The 21,752-nt window shown below is 46.7% G+C and overlaps 1 protein-coding gene across 3 annotated transcripts in view; it reads left to right on the plus strand.

The window, feature by feature from the left end:
* LOC138285261 (interleukin-18-like) overlaps nucleotides 1-21,752 on the plus strand; it is a 294,006-nt gene that overhangs the window by 160,087 nt on the left and 112,167 nt on the right. For all 3 annotated transcript variants that reach the window (XM_069224972.1, XM_069224970.1, XM_069224971.1), the window contains one exon: nucleotides 2,725-2,801. In XM_069224972.1, the coding sequence (XP_069081073.1) occupies nucleotides 2,725-2,801 (77 nt within the window). The remainder of the gene's footprint in view (nucleotides 1-2,724; nucleotides 2,802-21,752) is intronic.

Raw genomic sequence — 21,752 nt, forward strand, 5'->3', positions numbered from 1 at the left:
TTGAGACCTTGACTCCTGAGGGGGTTGGACAGCCCATTCTGTTTGTGGTCATTTTGCTACTTTGGCTTTTTTTCTAGTACTCTGGAGTTTAGTTAGGAGCTGCTTTCAGAGAAGTGAGAGCTGCCAAGTCCCAACCATGCCCTCATCACCCCATTCTAGTCACGAGCTCCTGCAGTGTGGGCGGGTTTGAACATTTTTGTTAAGGCTGATTTAAGATTCCAGTCTTCCCCTTCCACCAACAGACTCTACTTATGAGACCAGAAAAGCTTGGCATTGGAAGAAGTATTCTAATCTAAATCTCCTCCTGTCTCCAAGCTATGCAAGAAATATAATTGCACTACTTCAACTAACTTTATCTCCCCGCACATCACAGTGTGGCAGCTCTATTGTCATTCCATTCTTATTCACAGTGTACCTCACTACTTTATCAGACCTAATCAGGTCATACATTGATGGCAAACAGATTATTATAGAGTAGAAAGCTAAAAGAACCTAGAGTTGTCAATAATTGATTAGTGATTCTGTACTGTTGATGAATGGATGCTAATCAAGCATTTTAAGCATGCCCAGTGAACAATGAAGTAATTAGCAAACTACAAACTTCTGGCCAAAGGAAAAAGAGACATTACCAGCAACATCAAAGAAGGTAAACATTCTGAGAGTGGGCAAGTGACAATAAATACTTATGTACAAAGCAATACCTATCATTCCTGCAGAAACTACAGGCAGGTCTACAAGACCCTTATCATCTCAAGGGTAGATACTGCAAACTTACTTTATCCTAGTGCACCTGTTTAAATTTGCGTATACAGAACACTGCAGCAAGACAGCTCCTGTACTTCAGTCCCCATCTTTCGCCAGACAGTCCTCCTTCACGTCTCACTACATCACATACACGGCCATCGAAGAATAGGTTGTGTTGTTCCTCCCAGCTAAATCCCATTACTACTGAATGAGCATAACTCTTCATGTAAGACTTGCAACTCATAAAACCACCCCCACCCCCATATGAAGAGAAGCAATGAAGAATCTAATTGGTAGTGTAGATTACTCAACTTTGGGACTCCTAAACAGTCAAAGTAAGAAACTATGAAGATAATATGAAGTTCTAGAAGTAAATAAGGTAATATGAAGTTCTAGAAGAAAGTAAAGGCCTGACTTTTTCTACCTAAAGATGGACTGCACAGAAACTAGACTTATGACATCATTCCCAATAAACAGATGAGCATGTTAGAAATGGTGTATTACCTTGGTTGATTTTAAATTGGACATACCATGGACTAGACATATATTACTTCTGGGCAGTACGTACAAGTCATGCCATCCCACCTGCCTGTAACCAGTGCAAACCATGAGTTTTGTTTCTGTTGCCAATGGTTGACCCATAGAACCCTTGTATCCTGGTAGTCAATAAACTGGATATCATGACATGAGATGCACATCTTTCTACAATCTTGTAGCCATTCCTCATAAATCCTAAATTAATCCAATTGTTTAGCCAGACGTGTGCTGTTTTTCATGCCCATTGAACACTTAAATGCATCTATAGACTCTCTGTTCAAGCACACCTCCAAAATACTTCCTACATAGAGAAAAACGCTTGCAAACAAGCCCTACCCAAGCTCAAATTGCTATAGTGTAGCATGCTATCCAAACAAGAAACATTTTCAGCACTAGAATACTTTATCAGTTGGGTAGCACATTACACCATTGGACTGGGCTTGGTCGCAAGGGTGTTGAATTGCTGTGTGAACTATTATGATGTAGTATGTGAATGACCAGAGTGGTGCTCTTATCCTGTCATGGGTCACACAGAATAATATTGTAGTGGCCAGAAGATTGAGAAATCACTATCAGTTTATATTAATCATTTGTTGTGAATTATTCCGCAAAACCAAAGAATACCCTCTGGATACAGCTAAAATTCTCCCATCCAGGTCCAGTGCTGGATACATCATTTAAGACTAATGCTCTGCATAATCACTGGTGCAGCAAGTGATGGACAGAACCTGCAGGGATGGGCTCCACAGTGTATCATATTACTCTCCTTTATGACATTGAGCCTTGCAGCCATTATCAAACAGTGATGGGGCTACATATGATAATAACAACATTAACAGTAGATGATGATATTAATCTGTTGAAGAGCAGAGTTGACCCACAATGGTCACTGAGAGGCCGGTCCATGCCACATTTTCCAGTCATTAACTAACCTCGTAAATGACTCCTTTCTAGGAGTTAACTTAATGCAAATACATCTTACATGAGTGCCCTGAAACTCTGCCTAGGATTGTTCTTCATGCCCCCAACGCTGGGCAACCCTTTTCAATGAGCATGATAATAAACAATGAGATAAACGCAGCAGGGTTCGCACATGTGACCACTGGCCTGACGTTGCCATTTGTTGATATCCATAATTCAATGGAATTATGTTGTTTCTGTGAATCAAGTATATAATTGATAGCATGCCACGGTTCGCAGGAATGAGGGGCTTTCAGTTTAAAGCTGATTGTCCACTAACAATAATATAATATATACGAACATACAATATATAAAACACATTCTCTTTCCATCTGATTTCGTCCTCAATAAGCAAGGAATTTAATATAGACTTAAGCAGGGGTTTCTTAATGAATTTATAAGAATATGTCATTCAGATATGTTGTGCTGACTCACAGGCATTAACCGATGGTGATAAATGGTAAACCATATTTATCTTCATAGGGACCAGCGTGGGCCAGAGACGGAAGACTGCTGTTTGCGGATTGTGGAATGCGCTGATGACATAATTTATGTTGAAGGTAAACTCAATTTAACACCATCTGTGTGATGGCCCTGTGGTGAAGCTGGGGTTTATTGAGGTTTATGGGGACTGATGTGAAGATTATGAAAGAAAGCTATTTGTGCTTGCAAGTCATGTTTACAGTCTTAAATAGCCTTATCGTCCACATCTTTTTAATTCAGAAAAGCTGGAAAACTGGTGGTTGTAAACCAATTTATCCAAATAAAGATTTTCGTGTGAGTAATTTTGTCTCAAGGGTGTGAAGTGGGCATTAAAGGGAAGGGATTGCTATACTCTGACCCCCTTCGCACCTTGGAAAAGTTTGAATATGTACTCCTGCCAAAGACAGAAAAAAAAATATTTTCAGGGTGGGTAATGGAAAGTTAACAGCCACACATTTTGTAGGGAGTAGATGAAGGGGTTTCATTATGGGAAAAAAATAGGCCCATATTTATACTCTGTTTGCGCCAGATTTGCGTCATTTGTTTGATGTAAATCCAGCCCAAACGTAACTACATATTTATATTTTGAAGCTAGACCTGTCTAGCATCTAAAATATGGAGCCTACGTCATTTTAATTTAAGGATTTGTGAAACCACCTTGCGTCAATAAGATGCAAGGTAGGCTTTCCCGTCCACAAAATGACTCAAACTCCTTAGCGCCATATTTATCCAACAGGGCAAAAATGACGCACAGGTGTGAGGCAGGCCCGAAAAATGACGCAAAGCCCGATTTGCGTAAAATTTTAACACCTGGGCCAGTGCAGGCGTTAGAATGAGGCAAACACACCACTACTTAAGGAAAACACACACAAGCAACATCATAGCCCAACACAACAACATGGAGGTGCTACTGATGCAGCTTGCTAGATGACGCAGAACACAGGACCAACAGCAGCAGTCACCACCACCCCAACGTGGCCCCCAAAGGCAACGCAGAAGGCAGGAGAGGGTCTTCTGGAACAGGACAACCATCCATGGCCTCAGGGAACAGGACATCAGCTGGAGGTATAAACTCAACTGAGAAGCCATACAGCAGCTGCTGTGCCAAATTGAGGCACAAATAACAGCCAGCCTGCAGACACCATACAATATACCACCGGTGACCAAGCTGCTAGCTGTCCTGCATATGTTGGCAAGTGGCTCCTTCCAAACAACGGGTGCCCTGGTCGCTGGGGTATCACAGCCCTCATTCTCCGCCTTCCTGCCCAAGGTCTTAGATGCCTTCATCTCCCTCACACCCCGCCACATCAGCTTCCCCAACACCCAGCAGAAGCAGCAGGAGATAAATCAGAGGTTTTATCAAATCCATGGCTTTCCGCATGTGGTCAGTGTAATTGACTGCACCCATGTCCGGATCGTACCACCTGCAGCGACAGAGCACCTATTCCGGAACAGAAAGCACATGCACTCCATCAATGTGCAGGCCATAGTTGACCACCAGGGATTGTTTACCAACATCTTCGCCAAGTATCCTGGAAGTGTACATGATCGCTTCATATTCCGCCACAGCACGATCAATCAGCACTTCCAGGATGGACAATATGGCAATGGCCTTCTTGTCGGTTAGTGCCTAACCCTATCAATACACACAGAGCACAGCAACCTTGTAGGACACACAATACATACACCACTACATTGACACATGGGCAGGAAGACACTGAGGTGTGACACAGGTAGTTATGTTGTACACCCTGACACAATGGGATACACACCTATGGACAATTGACGGCTGCCACAAACATTGGCTGCCACTCTAGAGCTACAAGGGACCAATGTCAAAGCACACAGTGACAATGACATGGCCTGTACTGGAAGTACAAATTGAAAGATGAACCATTTAAAATTACCTTAAGCCACAGTCAATCCGACACCCTCCCAACCAATATGTAGCGTAGAAGGGGTGTGCAATGTGTGTTGCTGCAAGTCTAACACCATGAGACACATAACATGATGATGCTGACTCACATGTAGGTGACACAGAAATACTGAGGCAGTCCCAACATCATACATCACTCCTGGGGTGTCGTTCCCAGGTAGCAGTAAAGAAGTGGACTGTGCTATGAACACATATTGATGTGCCACTAATGCAAACTGCACACTGCTGCACACACTGAAAGAGCCAATTGTCCATCAAAATACCACATGCACAGGGAGATGGCCCTTCCTGCACAGATACATCCACCTTCACAAGGCAGTCAGCCAGGATACTTAGAGCACGTTTGGTAGTGTAGGTGCACGGTTGCACATGATCCACTGGCAGAGGGAACACCAAAGCTTTGCCTAGAACCAAGTCACACATGGGACAATTGTGCATTGTCAATACTGAACAGCTCAGCGCCGCCAAATTATGAGATGTGTTGTGCATTGTCACCAAGCCAAATCAAGAGGCCTCATTGTTGCATTTCATCTGCAATGATATATGTCTAATTGGATGGGATGTCCAGGCCATGTAGTGTAACCATGTTACCACCACATCGGAATCTATTGTGTGTGTGTGGAAGTATCATGTCCCCTCCAGTGAAAGCACACTAAAACATGATGGACACTACACAACGCATGGTACATTTATACTGACCAGCAGTTTGGAAAAAAAAATCATAGATCCCAGGTCAATGAGCCAAACACAAGCTGTCAAGTCAAACAACCCACTGCAGAAAAACATCACAGAAGCTCAGGATCTCACACAATACCACAAACACATATGAGTCACAGACGACACAAGATATCAACTGCCACGCTTTATGACATTCCTGTTTCAAGCACTAACAAAATACTCACTCCTATTATCTTTTGCAGCGGATCAGGGTTACGGGATCCAGCCATGGATCATGACCCCATTCCCCACACCATGCACAGCAGCAGAGCGTGCCTATAATGAGGCACATCAGAGGACACGCACCATTGTAGAAAGGACCTTTGGCATCCTGAAGTCCAGATTCAGGTGCCTGGACATCATGGGAGGCAGCCTCCTATATGCCCCACACATTGTTTGCAAAATTATACTTACATGTGCTATCCTGCACAACATTTGGGTGAGGAGGAACATCCCCCTATATGAGCCAGAGCAAGAACTGCCTGATATGTAATTAAACACCTTGCTTTATCACACAATCCTGCTCTGGTTTCTTCTTTCTCCATCACATGTACTTGAGGACTGTGAGTATTACCTCAGGGAGCATGTTACAAAGACAAATCTGACTACTTCTGATGCAGCATCACATGTGATGCGTATGATTGTACAGCAAACATCACAGAAATATAAAAAATACTAATCTTTTGAATTTCACATATGAAGGACAAAACCAATGGACCATAGCATATGACACACATCCACATAGCCAACAAAAGCAGTCAGGCTTAACTTGGAGGGACTGTGTAAAGTGTTATGCAACACACAAACAGTAAAAAGGGGGAAAACAACACAAAACAATCCCTAACCAACTTAGACAAGTATAGATACTTTTATTAAATAAAATGAGACTAAAACATCTAAATTCTAATCAGTGAAACCAGAGATATGCTTTTTCAAAGTTTTAGGTAAGTATAACACCTAAAAGCACAAAGAGCCACTCTCAGTCATCTGGTCGTGCTAGACCGGGAGAAAGTCATAATTTCAGGATGACCATGGGTGTGGGCTGAATATAGAGACCAGGATAGTCCTGCTGAAAAAGTTACCTTCTAAAAGGTAGGCACAAAGAGTCCAGTTCGCAGTGGAAGAGGCCGCAAGGAAAGCATTGTGATGGTCATCACTGTAGCACGAAGATCTGGTCAGGTGGCATGCATGGTTGTTGCTGGAGCTTCCTATTGGTGGTCAAGTTCAAGTTCTTCTTAAAGATTTAGATCTTACTATGATAATACAAATTTTAGAAAGAACTAAAACATTTAAAACTTTTACGGCACATTAATTTATTAACTGGGCAGTTTACCATTGCCATTGCAGCTCTTGCCTTTGCAATACTGTATTTTTTTAAAAGCGGTTTTAGAAAACTTTGTTGATACATTTTCAAAGCAAAACAGTCAAATATGACCGGTCCAATAGTCTGGAAATAATTATAACATGAAAGTGCGTATTCTCTCCTCCCAGATTACATTCTGCCATGCACCCAGCACATTATTTAACAGCAAACAATTCAGTCTACATAGCATTATGCATCATTTCAATTTGTGTTCAAAATTCCAGTTCAGATACATTTGAGTAACTGCTTCCTGACATGAGTGAATTATGTTTTTGAATCAACGTTTTGATCTACATACCCCTATATCTTTTTCCATGGTGCAATATTTCATAGTATGTTTTAAATAATATTTAGATGAACATAACTCAAATCCTGAATATCTGATTTAGTTAAAGAAAAATGCCGGAGTGCAGTTAAAATATTAGTTAAAAATGGTCCAACCTCCGTGGTAGGTGCAAAGCATTCTGAAGCCATAATATTACTTAAAGACTTTTCTTTAGCATGTAATAAACAATAGTACTACCGTAAAGTAGCAGCCAGTCCTCTCATCAAAGTGCTCATCACACCTAGTTCCAACCTTAGGGACCATAGGGTTTAAGGTGCAGATAGCGCAAATCGTTTTTTTCTCCACCTTATGCATAAAATTATATTGATCAGTAGTTCTTGTCTCTATAGCATATAAAAGTGACAGCAGTTTTCATTTTATATACTGTTAAAAGGTGATTAAAGTGTCTATGCTCTGTTGCTCCATAAAGTCCCTTTAGTGCATTTCAACTGGCCAGTGCCTTTTTTGATGCATGTGCAATACGTTCAGTGTCACTCAAGTTTGCTGTCATTATTCTTCCAAGATAAAAGTAGGATTTTACTACTTCTAAGATGGAATTAGCCAACAAAAGATTCTTAGCAACATGATGTTTAAGAGGATGTGGGTTTGGGCATTTGCGCCATCATACTTTAAGAGCTGGATCCATGTGAGTGAAGGTTGAAAGAGCTAAAGCTCTGTGGTGGCTTGTTTGGTGAGAGGAGTTTGCATCACTAGTTAGGTGGCATTAAAAACAAGCAAGTTGTGACGGACAACGGACATCGCCCACCCTGGAAGAACGGACATTTTGGCGCAGGGTAGAAAGGTGGACTACAATGCCCGGGGAGCATTGCAGCAGGGCTGCAGGTGCTACACATCAGCAGCGGCGGTCATAAGGCCTGTTGATCCGTTGTAGTGCAGGAGGCCTAGGGGGCCCGTCATCACCCAGAAGAGGCCAGGCCTACTCTCTGCAGAACTCCGATTCCTTTCTTATTATCTGTGCGTCTTCTGGATGTGCAGCCTCCTAGTGGACGCTGACTCTGGTGAATGACGCTTCATTAAATTTGCATTATTTTCTCCTGTGGCCCCTGCATTTTGAGTAGGCACAATGGGCAAAAGGAAAATTCAAGAGGACAGAGTGACTACTTCTGCCAGCACCCCGAGAGGCAGAACTTTGGATTCATTATTGATCGGTGTAGTCAGTGCTGTTTCTAAGGAAATTAAACTGGCCAAAAGTCACCTCTCCTTGAGCTTTAGTGCTGATTTTGGCTGTCCCTTAGCTCCCCCGGCTGGTCAACTTGCCGGTTCCCCCATTCAGCATCATCTGGTTCACTGGGAGTAATGTCTGATTTGCCTACAGACTCGATGGTTGGTTTGGCCGCTTGTACTACCCCCTGTAATTTGGACACTAAACAGGTTAGTGAGGTGAACTCTGTGTTGTAAGGAAGCGCCAAATGAAGGTGGGGGTTCATGACTAACCACAATACAATCTTGGCTGTAGAACTGGTCTCAAGGGCTCTGTGGACCTAACCCATCTCCCCCATGGACCCTATATGCTGTCCTCAGGACAGGTTTCAAATAAGCCAGAAGTTGAGCCCGGTGTACCTTTATCTATTGACTGGGTCTGCATTTTGGACAGATTTTTGTCTACTGTGCATGCATGCTTTTCTCCCCTGCTGGATAAGGTTTGTTCAATGGAGAACACTGTTAGCTATTTCCATCTTGAACATTACTTGTGGTCGCCAGACTCTGGCGGAGGCTCACCTACAGCTTATTAGTCCCAGGTGCAATGGCGCTCCTACAGCAGGCTCTGAATGTGACAATATAGGTCCAGTTTGGCTCCCTCAAGGTTTATGTCCCCAACAGTTGGGAAGAGAAGGAGTAGGTGGTCACAGGGCACAAACAGTACGATGAGAGATTTCAGATAAGTCATCTCGACAAGAGACTAATGAGCGGCCTTCAGCCTGCCCTCCACTTTCCCAGTTTGAATCTTTGCCGTGCCTGCTATCCTTATGTGGTTATTTTAACGGGAGTCCCCTCACATCATGGATCCAGTCGATATGTATAGTTAAAGATTAAGGTTTGTCACTGGTTGACCCAACACACGGATTTCAAAATACCTAAATATGATGACATTTTGTTGGTAAGGCGGGTGGGTTGAGTGGATCCACCCACCAAAAATATTGGAATGGATTGTGTGGTTAATTTTAGGAGCCATGATCTGGCCCAGTGGCTGGTCAAAAGTGGGGCTAGAGCTCGTCTGATGAATGACAATATTAACCTTATTCCTCTGGGGTTTTTCTACAAGCACTTGGCACCCAGGGCAAGGGTGGGCTCTAGGCCCCTGCCTTTCGTGGTCATATCTGGTGATGGGTTTCAGTATCAACCTCCAACAGATTTTCTCCTATATCTGACTTGGATGGTGCGGATATACGCCTGGCCATGGTGAGTTTAAACTGCTGGCTTAACAGCCCTTAATCCCCCTATTGTGAAGGCAGATCTAACACCTTCTCTTTCTATAGTCTCCATTCTTGCCCCCACATTGAATCTCCCTCTTTTGAAGAATGTACTCTTTCTTATAGTTGTGTCAGGCCTCCGTCTGATCCCTTGATTGTTTTGGGGTCCCCTGTCTTGGGTGACTCAGTCTCACATCTGCTACCCTATGCAAAGACTGTCTTCTGGAATACTTACAGTTTTTCTCTAAACTTGAGTGCCCAAACTGGGGATTATTCATAGATTCTTTTGACATATGTCTGTTCAAGGAAACCTGGTCAGTCATCCCACAGCATGGTGCAGTGTTTGTTAATTATTTCCCTGGCTGCTTCCACCTCAGGGAGGAGCAGACACTTGGGGAGGGTTGTCACTCTGGATTAAAACCACTCTCTGTTGTATGTCCAGGAGATTGCATTGAGTAGTGCTGTCTCACACAGTGTTTCCCTGCCCTTTCCATCAGGCAGGGTTTATTATTTATACAATGTCTACTGCAGGTATGAGGGCAATGGTGCTGAGTTAAAGATTATTGATCTGATTTGTACACATATGGCTGCTCCATTCGTAAATACTTTTAAAATAGTGGCAGGCAACTTTAATTGTAAGATTGAACTGTTGCCTGTCCTTCAAGAGGATCCTAAGGGAGTGGAGAATCAAGTGTGAGGAATTCCTGGTCTCTCGCTTCCCCCCGGTTAAGAAGTGGTCTACTGGGGTTAAACCAAGTGCCCTGTTAGAAACTCCAGCCACAGTGGCAATGCATAGCAGGAGTGGCATAGAGCATGTTGCAGAGACAGTGGTGATATAGCCACCACCAAAGGTAGATTGTATTGTGATCCTGAAGATAGAATTTGGAGAAATGTGTCAGGGTAATGAAGATTTGACCAGACTATTAACTTATAATGCTGATGAAATGAGATATTCGATCAAAGAAGCAGCAAGTTACACCAATGAACCGCATGATAAGTTGGAAGACGTGGCTGATGAATTAGATATGGACATAAGTAGAATGAAAAATGTCAAACAAATTACTAAATGGATTTACACATGATGAAATCAAGGAAATAGGTAATTACATAGAGATCTCACATTACAGACCTAATTGAGAAAACACAAGACTGGAGTGGTTTAAAGAAAAATGTAGAAAGGGTACGGTAAATAAAAAGAAGAAGAACAGTAAAGTGAAAGTGGCAAAGGGTATATCAAGTGATTCAGAAGTAGGAACAAGTACAGTGGCTGAGTTTCCTGAAAGAGAGGTACACAGAGGGAATCTGTTGAATGTTCCTTCAACAATGGGGGATTTGTTTGCCTTCATGCACAATTTTCCAAAGTGGTGAGAAGATCCAGCAAAGTGTTATGATGAGGTACATAAATTAAAGCATCTCTCTCCAATGCTGTGGACGGATTTGAATTCATTGTTCAAAATTGTTGTCCCAGGAGCTTTGTGATTGGAGTGTAAGATGGTTGCAAGATGGCCATACAGGCATTGCATAAAGTTTACAAATGCACTATAGGCTGTAGTGGCAAGCCTGATCCATGTTTTAAAGGGTCACTTTAGTGTATGGCACAAGGAATGCTGCAGACCCACTAGAGGCATTTAATTTACAGGTCTTGGGTACATGTAGTATCGATCTAGGAAGTGAACTTTTAGCCAGACCTAAAACTTCCTTTCTAATACATGTTAGTCACCCCTAAGGTAGGCCTTAAATAGCCTGTAAGGCAGGATGCGCTGCATTTAAAAAGTAGGACATATGTTTTTAGGCTTTACATGCGCTGGTAGTAAAAAACTTCTAAGTCTGTTTTTCACTAAAAGTAAGACCTACATCTCAAATTGGAATATGCTGGGTTTCCCTATTAAATTTAATAAGTGCTAATTTATGATTGGGAACAGATGGCGGTTTCAAGGTTTGGACTTAAATGGGTTGTATTTTAAAACCATTGTAATGCTAAAGTTGCATTTTAAGTCACAATTCTGAAAATGCCACTTTTAGAACATTTTTACAAAAAACAGTGGTTCCCATTAGTGACATACTGTATTAAATGGTAAACTAAACCAATAAAGACTAGGTACAAATATACTGTGGTATAGTGCACTGAGCCCCAAGGGCAACAAAACTGAATTCAGCAAAAATAGGAGGAGTGGAGGCAAACAGTTTGGGGGGAACCCTGCATGATGAGCCAGGTCCAACAATGCTCTCTCTCGTAGTGTATATGCTTAAAGTAGATTTTAGGGTCTTATTTTATTTTAATCACCACTGTTAACCACAGCTAAAGTGTGTTTGCCGCTGCCCAAAGCATGCTTAAATTGGTTTATACCCAATTGGTATATATAATTTCCTTTTAAGTCCCTTGTAGAGTGGTATACCATATGGCTAGGGTATGGAAATTAAATCCTACCAGTGGGCATGCAGCATCTATTGTGCCACACATGTAAGTAGCACATTAAAACATATCCCAGGCCAGCCACTGAAATCTGAGTCACCTCTAAGGTAGAGCCTAGGTAGCCCATAGGGCAGAGTGCTATGTAATTAAAATGTTGGACATGTCCTTTTAAGTTTTATATGTCCTGGTAGTAAAAAAAAATCCTAAATTTGTTTCACTCCACTGTGAGGCCTACCCTCCGCAGAATTATATTGGAGATTCCTTATTACATTTAATAAGCTGCAATTTCCAATTGGGAAGAGGTGGCTATGTTTGGTGTCTATGAAATTGTAATGATAAACCCTCTTCAATGGTAAAGTCAGATTTTGTATTACAATTTTGAAGATGACACATTTTACTGCTCTTAGCCCTTTTTGTGCCTGTAGCCTGTCTTGTGTCACATGACTGGGTGTAGCTGACACTTAGGCCCTCATTACAACCCTGGCGGAAAATCCCGCTGACCGCCGTGCCGACGGCCGCCAATATACCGTGTCCGCGATGGAAATCCACTACGGGTATTATGACCCATAGCTAGAAATCCTCCACTATACAGACACCCCCACAAGACCGCCATACCAAAGGTCAGTGATAAACTGGCGGTACCAAAACCCACAGTGTTACGCCAACAGGAATATGTCCACACTATCACGACCCACGAATCAACGCAGTGGTCTTTCAACCGCGGTAAACCATTGGCAGTACACACCGCTGCGCTCAAAATACGCACACACTTACAAAACACAACCACATTGGACAATTCAAAATACACACACCTGACACACATACATACACCACATCCACACACTCAGACCACTATAAAACACACACCCACATTACCCATAACCTTTTCAACCTCATTTTTGGAAGAAGCAGAGAGACAGAAAAGCTAAGACAGCACCAGCATCCAGAGACACACAACACCATCACTCATACAACATACACGCACCTCACAACACACACCCCAACACATCACCCCACACATCACAACAACCATCACCTCACACATCACCCACACCACATCGTGGCACCTCAAAGACACCCCAGGTTTTCTGAGGAGGAGCTCAGGGTTATGGTGGAGGAAATCATCCGGGTAGAGCCACAGCTATTCGGATCACAGGTGCAACAGACACCCATTGCAAGGAAGATGGAGCTATGGCGGAGAATTGCCAAAAGGGTCAATGCAGTGGGACAGCATCCACGAACACGGGATTACATCAGGAAGAGGTGGAATGACCTACGGGGGAAGGTACGTTCCGTGGTATCTAGACACCAGGTAACCGTACAGAGGACTGGCGGTGGACCCCCACCTCCTCCCCCATCACTAACAACATGGGAGGAACAAGTCTTGGCGATCATGCATCCTGCGGGCCTTGCAGGAGTACCAGGAGCACTGGACTCCGGTAAGTCATATCTTTACTACTATATCCCCCACCCTACCTGCATGCCATCACAACCTCCTACCCCTTCCCTCACCCCCATCACTCCACCACTTCACATATACCCCACTGTCACAACCCACACATCCCAATACCAAGCCCTGCATGCAACACCAATGCATGGACACCCATCACAGACCTGCATGGACACCCATCACCACAGCACGTCCAAGGGAGAGACTCACCCAGGGCACACAATCACCACTCATACAAGGTCCAAGGCGATAATGCAAGCACAGTAGTAGAGGGAAACAAACCGATTGTACAAGATGGCACACACAGATGCAATAACAATGCATTTACACCCCAACAGGACCCCTACCCAACATCACTGGACAGGAGGTGCCAGACATAGCCAGTCCCCCCACAGAAGAGACCCACAGTGACGACAGCAGCTCTGCATGCCTGGATCAAGATGACCAGCCCGGCCCATCAGGGACCTCAAGACAGCCGGTTCCCCTGCCACTGTCCCAAACCACCACTGAACCTCCCCCCTCAGGAAACACCACCACAGCACCCACCCAGCGGGCCCATGCCACTGTCCCCAGGACACGTCAATCAGCAGTGTGTCGACCACTATAGGGACCCCAGGCAAACCCACTAACACAGGGACCTGGGGTCAGTGGCAGTGGGCTCACGGTTTAGGGGACAGAGGCACAGGATACCAGGGAAGCTGGGAGGACTGCTTTTCGACAGGGGAGGACAGGCCCAGGGAACCCACTCTCCACGAGGCACTCACCAACATCATGGGAGCATACCACCATTCCCAGGAGACCATGGTCACGGTACTGGCCAAGTTTCAGGAGACCCAGCGGCTGCAGGAGGAACAGTATCTGGGGATCAGGGAGGACTTGAAGTCCATTAACACCACCCTGGTCACCATTGCAGGGGTGCTGGCAGACATGGCCAACACCATGAGGGAGACAGTGGCATACCACCGGGCCCCTGACGCCAGCCCAAACGATGAACAGCCTTCCACGTCCGCTGGCGCTAGTGGACAGGAGCTCCTGCCACAGGACCAACAGGCCACTAGCACCCCACCCCCTGCAGAAGGAGAACCACCACGCAAACGGTCCCTGCCATCCAGGCACAAGACAGAGAATATTGCCAAGACCCCCGCCAGGAAATAGTACTCTCCTGAATGTCACTCTTCTGTCCCACTCTGTCACCCTGTCCACCATGAACTGCCATTGCTCCCCTTCCTATGCCCCATTGGACAATGGACCTGTGACACCAAGAGACAGGCCTCTACCATGGATATTCCTCAACCATAACCCCAGCCCATTGCACTTCCCCCACTACTTATTAGCACTTAAATAAACACCCTTGAATCACAAGACAATCTGGAGTCAGTCTGTACTTTCACCAATGTATTATTACAACCTCTTAGACAAATATCAATGTAAATGTTCATTTGCACATACCAAAGTATGACAGTTGTTGGGCAGCAGTAAACATAGCAGAAGGGAGATTGTGATACCCAGATCTGTGAAAAGGAAAGCCAAAGTGAACTATCAGGGTCCATACACAGAGGTTAAAAAGGCAGACTCATACAATGACCTACAGTAGTCAGATATGAGATGAGATATGCCAGTCTCCTACCTGTGTCACACTGAAAGTACTGCATGGTGATGTTGTTTCGGTTGTCATTATCTTCTTCCTCTGCCTCCTCTTCCGCACTGTCCACAGGCTCAACAGCTGCCACAAGACCAACATCAGGGCCATCCTCCTGCAGAAAAGGCACCTGGCGTCGCAATGCCAGGTTGTGCAACATGCAGCATGCCACAATGATCTGGCACACCTTCTTCGGTGAGTAGTATAGGGAGCCACCTGTTAGATGGAGGCACCGGAATCAGGCCTTCAGGAGGCCGAAAGTCCGCACAAAAATCCTCCTAGTTCGCCCATGTGCCTCATTGTACCGTTCCTCTGCCCTTGTCCTGGCATTCCTCACTGGGGTGTGTAGCCATGAGAGGTTGGGGTAACCAGAGTCACCTGTAAATGTCGAGGGATATCTGTTAGACATCCACCAACCCGTAGGGACTACCCCATACCCAGACACCTATTCATACTGTGTGGGGACCTTGGGCTCACCTATTAGCAACACACGGTGCCTCTGGATTTGGCCCATCACATAAGAGATGCTGCTATTCCTCAAAATGTAAGCGTCATGCACAGAGCCAGGGTACTTGGCATTCACATGAGAGATGTACTGGTCTGGCAAACACACCACCTGCACATTCATTGAAAGGTAGCTTTTTCAGTTTCTGTACACCTGTTCATTCCTGCGTGGGGGACAAATGCCGCTTGTATACCATCAATGGCACCAGTGATGTTGGAGATATGTCCCAGGGCATAGAAGTCAGCTTTCACTGTGGGCAAATCCTCCACCTGTGGGAAAACGATGGAGCTGCGTATGTGTTTCAGCAGGGCAGATAGCACTTTGGACAACACCTTAGAGAACATTGTCTGAGACATCCCTGATACCATGGCCACTGTTGTTTGAAAGGAACTACTGGCCAGGAAATGGAGCACTGACAGGACCTGCACTAGAGGAGGGATACCTGTGGGATGGCGGATAACTGACATCCGGTCTGGCTCCAATTAGGCACACAGTTCTTGGATTGTGGCACGATCAAGTCTATAGGTGATAATGATGTGTTTGTCTTCCATTGTCGACAGCTCCACCAGGGGTCTGTACACCGGAGGATGGCGCCATCTCATCAGCTGCCCCAGCGGATGGGCCCTATGGAGGAGAATGGTGAGCAGAGGGTCATGTACCACAGAGGTTGCACAGGTGTTTTTGCACTAATGTGAGTAAATCCGTGTGTGGCGTTGTCTGTCCGTATTGCTGCCTAAATGTGCTGTGACGCAGTTAGGTGCCATGCCATGTGCCACCCTGATATGGCGGCTGCCTGACCTGTAAGAAGGTACAAGGGGAAATGAGGTAACTGCGCTGGCGTTGTGCAGCGTCGTGGTAGGCGGTCGAAGACTGCCGTGCAATTCAGCATTGGTTCTCATTGGGCCCAATGGGTTCCAGGAGCCAATGACGGTGTACGCCGGTCGTGACGGTTTGCACTGCCACAGGTGTGACTGCCATTTTATACCTGTTCACTCACTTGATACCTGACCTTCAACAGGAGAGGACCTACACTGCAAGTGCTGCTGTGACCTGAGTCTGGAAGCGACAATGGCTACAGTGTCTGGGGAAAGGGCCCCTGCCTTCACTTTGGAGAAGTTGGAGAGACTAGTGGATGAGGTCCTTCCCCAGTACACGCTACTCTACGGTCCTCCAGACAAACAGGTGAGTACACTGTGAGCATGATGCATGGGACATGAATGTATGGAGTGGTGTCGATGCAAGAGACATGTTGGGGGGCTGAGGCCTGCATGTGAGGATGGTGAGTGTATGTGTGTCAGGGCATGGGTAGGAACTGGTGGGCAATGAGTATGATGGGCTGGACGGGAGAGTAATTTCCTTTCCTCCTTTACCTTTCCTCTAGATCAGCACCCGCCAGTAGAAGGGTATTTGGTGTGCCATCGCCAAGGAAGTGCGGACCCTGGGGGTCTATCATAGACGGAGCACCCACTGCTGCAAGAGATGGGAGAACCTGCACCGATGGAGCAAGAAGACGGTGGAGGCCCAGCTGGGGATGGCCTCCCAATGTGGAAGGGGTGCCCGTCGCACCATGACCCCCTCTGATGTTCCGGATCCTGGCGGTTGCATATTCGGAGTTGGATGGGCTCTTGAGGGCATCACAGCAGCCACAAGGGGGTGAGTACAGTCTCATTCAGCTGACTTTGCGTGCTTTATGAGGTGTCTAGGTGGGGGATGTGGGCTGTGGGTTACCCTATGCCAGGGTGAACTTGCTAGGGTAGGTTCCTTGTTCGGCTGGCTCTGTGGCACTCCAACCCCAAAAGTGGTAGTGGCCATCTACAACTAGTCAGGCTCCTGTGGGTTCCAGGTGTGCAGCGAATGGGGTTAGGCATATTCCCCCATGGGCAGGTGATTTTCCTAAGAACTGTTAGTGCATATCCTAGTGCATAGGGCTGCTCCCTGTGTGTTGTGTCTGCCAACGGTAGTGGTGTTGCTGGCATTGACCATGTATGTACTTTCCCTCCCTTCTTGTTTTGTCACCCTGTCCTTGTGTGCATTAACATTATCTGGCTGCGGAGCAGTGTCACCGGAGCAGGAGGGAGCTGCAACCCACATGGCCTAGGAGGGTGAATGTACGGAGTCTGAAGGCACCAGTGGGACGGAGGGCGAGGGGAGCTCCACAACAGGGACAGGAGGGGACACCAGTGACAGCGACTCCTCCTCTGATGGGAGCTCCCTTGCGGTGGCGGGCACCTTCGTGCCCACCGCAACAACAGGTACAGCCTCCACCCCCCCTACCAGCACTGCCCTCCCAGCAGCCCCTCAGCGTGTTTCCCGTGCCCACTCACCCAGGAGGGTGGGCATCTCCTTCACCCCAGGCACTTCAGGCCCTGCCCCAGTCAGCCCTGCTGCCCTCAGTGAGGAGGCTAGTGACCTCCTGAGATCCCTCACTGTTGGGCAGTCAACCATTTTGAATGCCATCCAGGGTGTCGAGAGGCATTTGCAGCAACCAAATGCATACCTGGAGGGCATTCATTCTGGTGTGGCAGCCCAACAGAGAGCATTTCAGGCTCTGGCCTCAGCACTGATGGCAGCCATTGTCCCGGTGTCCAACCTCCCCCCTCCAACTTCCACTACCCAGACCCAGCCTATCCCATCACACCTACAGACCAGCAGGCACACACATCAACACACAAAAGTGGCTCAGGCAAACATAAGCACCACACATCCCACAGGCACTCACACAAGCACCATCCCCATGCAGACACATCAACATCCATTGCCTCCACTGTGTCCCCCTCCATGTCCCTCCCAGTCTCGTCTCCACTCACCCTGCATGCACTACATCCTCAGCCACTCCCTCCATCACCAGCACGCCCATCACTACACACCGCTCACGTGCAATCACCACCCCCACTACCATTCTCACGTCCCTTGTGTCCTCTCCCAGAGTGTCTGTGAGCCCTCCTCCCAAAGTACACAAATGCCGGCACACACCCATTCAACAGCCATCCACCTCACAACGGCCTCTAACCCATGCACCTTCACCCAAACTCAGCAGACGTACACCTCCTACAACCACTACCTCATCCTCCACTCCCAAGCCCCCTCCATCTTCCCGTCCCAATGTGTCCAAAAAACTTTTCCTGGCTACCATTGACCTCTTCCCTAAACCTCTCCCCCCGTCCTTCCCCTAGGGCCAGGTTGTCTAGAGCCCAGACCAGCACCTCAGCCACCAAATCGTCATCCACTGTGGTCCCTGCAAGTCTGGGAGAATCGAAGGGGGCACCCATCAGGGCTGCCAGTGGGCCCTCTACTGAAGCCAAGGACCACCCTATTCCGCCACCTGCCAAGCTAAAGAAAGGGCCAGCATGCAGGAGAGAAAAGCCGCAACACCCACCCAACAAGGCCTCCTCCAGAACCACAGAGGACAGTGCCAAGGTCCCAGCAGCGACTGCCAAGTTGGGGAAGGGACACAAGAGCAAAGGAAAGTCACCTCAGGGCACGGAGCCTCCGGGTGAGGGACTGGTGACCCCCATTTCTCCAGACAGGCCAGCAACCTCAACCGTTGTGGGCCCCGGCGCAACAACCGCCACCTTCCCCGTCACCTGCACCGCCATCTGCACCGCCAGCTGCACGGCCGCTGCCACAACTACAGTCACCAGCATCATTCCCAGTGGACAGCCTTCCAAGGCAAGCCCCCTTCAGACCAGTGGAGAAAAGCATTCACTAACCCAGTCCTTGGCAGGATGAAGCACTCTGGGCACCAAGCCCCCTCCAGAACCAGTGGAGAAAAGCATCCACTAACACAGTCCTTGGCAGGATGAAGCACTCTGGGCACCAAGCCCCCTCCAGAACCGGTGAAACATGTCACCCACTTGAAAGACTGTGGCTTTGCACTCCCCAAGACCAAACAGTGGGCAAACCACCCACTTGAGAGACTTGAGATACTGTGGCTTTACACTCCTCAGGACCAAACAGTGGGCAGTGCACCCACTTGAGAGACTTGAGAGACTGTGGCTGTGCACTCCCCAGGACCAGATAGTGGGCAAATCACCCACTTGAGAGACTTGAGAGACTGTGGCTTTGTACTCCCCAGGACCAAGCACTGGGTATGGTGCCCCCTCAAGGATCAGTGGCATTGTCCCATCATCCGGCTGAGGTGCCCCCCCTCCCCTTCCACCAGAGGTGCCTGTTTTTTTTTCAATCTGATGCCCCTGCAGTGTTCTCTCCGTTTTGAGGCAGGTGTCATGTGTGGGCTTTGCCCATGCTTTTTGGGACCCATGGTCCACGGACATTTAATGGGACAGTGTACGGACTTGTGTACTTGCTGTAAATATTTGTATCTACTGATGATTCAAATTTATCTTGGCCTATCTGATTGTTTGAATATTATACTTGTTAGACTCGTTTCATTTGGTTCTTGCGTTCTTCCAGAGGGTGACAGGGTGTATCTGTGATGGGATTGGATATGTATGTGTGTGTGTTGTTGTGGGTGGGGGTGAGGGGTGGGGGTGTTGCATGCGCGTGTCACTCTCTTTTCCCTCGTCCCCTCACCAGTGTGCTAGGTGCAGTACTCACCATCGCCGTTGCTGCCATCTTTGATGTTCCTGGTAGATGATGAGGTAGACCAGCATCGGCAGGACCTGTAACTCGGGCTCCATGGCATCCTGGTTCCTCGTTGAGTGGCGGGAGGTGAGTGGTTTCCCTTTAGTGTACTGTTTCCGCCGTGCTTTTGATGGCGTTGGTACCGTCCCGGAAAAGCTGGCGGATTGGTGCCTTGTAATAGTGTGGGCGGTACATTGTCTTCCGCCTGTCTGTTGGCGGTTACCGCCGCGGTGTTTGTTTCTATCACTGTGGCGGTCGGAGTGTTAAAGTGGCTGTCTGTGCTGGCGGTTTCCGCCATGGACGTAATTCAATTTTTCTTACCGCCGGCCTGTTGGCGGTATTACCGCCGCTTTATCACCGACGACTTAGGGTTGTAATGAGGGCCTTAGATCTTGTGATCCCAGATAGTAACACAGAGAGGGATTAGATGTGCCTCAGTGGGCCATCTGCTGGCAGGATGGAGGCGAAGTGCGGAACCGAGCACAGCCCCACTTGTAATTGAATTATTTTAACCATCGTAGAAATGTTCATTTTATGCTCATTGTTCACAACATGCATTCGTGCTGTTTTAATCGTATCCTGTGTGATTATTTTAGATGTGGTGAGTAAAAGGATGCAACTGTTGAAATAAACACACTTTTTAGTTAGTGTCAGGGGCATATTTATGAGTCCCTAGTGCCACCCGAGCATGACTTTACGTGACGCTTGTGTGGCGCTGTGCCCTGCGCCTTTTTTACAAGGTGGTGTCTAGCCACTTTTTGTGGCGTAACGCCACCTTGTAAATACGGCCCCCTCACATGCAGCACTTTGCGTGGAAGGGGCATGCAATGGGTGTTGCTGGGGGCGTGCCACAGCAACACCCATTACATTTTGACGCTGCCCCAGATTTATGAGTTTTTGTAAACCTGAGGCAGCGCCCAAATTTAACGCCACCCCAGGGGCGGCGTTAGAGTAGCACAATAAGGAGAAATGCTTTAATTTATCCTCGTTTTTGCTCTTTCTATGTGTGCTGCATTCTGCAGTACACATAGAAAGAGCAAATCGCCATTTAAGATTATTTTTGTGTAGGAAGGTGTTCCATCCTGTACAAAAACAATCTCCCCCTCAAAGAAGCCATCCTTACACATTGGCGCAAGGGTAACTGCGTTGGCGTTTGGCAGAAAATTTAGCGCTGGCGCAGAGGGCAACACAGGTGTGCTCCATATTATATTAAATGCAGAGCATTCCTGCATTGTGAAAATGACAGAGCGTGGCACTGTCAATTTTGGTGCAGTGTCGCGCTCCGTTATTTTCTTTTAAATCTGGGCCTCAGTTGCTTAGCATGTTTGCGGCCTGATGTGCACGGATGTTTCTAATTGCAAATGGCCCAATTCACAGAAAAATGCTTTGTGGTATGTACAAAGCCCTATTTGCGATTCAGTATCCTATTACGATTTGGCATTGGATTTGGCACGTTATGGTGTCCCTTCCTAGTACTGAATGACAATGGTATATATGAATGTTTTGTAACCAAAATGTGGTCACAGAAAACATTTTCATTTTATTTCGTACTTCAGGTACCTCTCCCCCTTTGTGAATGTTGGTAAAAACATTTTTAGGAGCAGGCAGTAGTCCCAGGGACACTACCTACTCTTAAAGAATGAATTAAAAAAATTGTGTTCTTT

Source organism: Pleurodeles waltl, chromosome 3_1 (assembly GCF_031143425.1).
Source record: "Pleurodeles waltl isolate 20211129_DDA chromosome 3_1, aPleWal1.hap1.20221129, whole genome shotgun sequence".
Lineage (NCBI taxonomy): Eukaryota > Metazoa > Chordata > Amphibia > Caudata > Salamandridae > Pleurodeles > Pleurodeles waltl.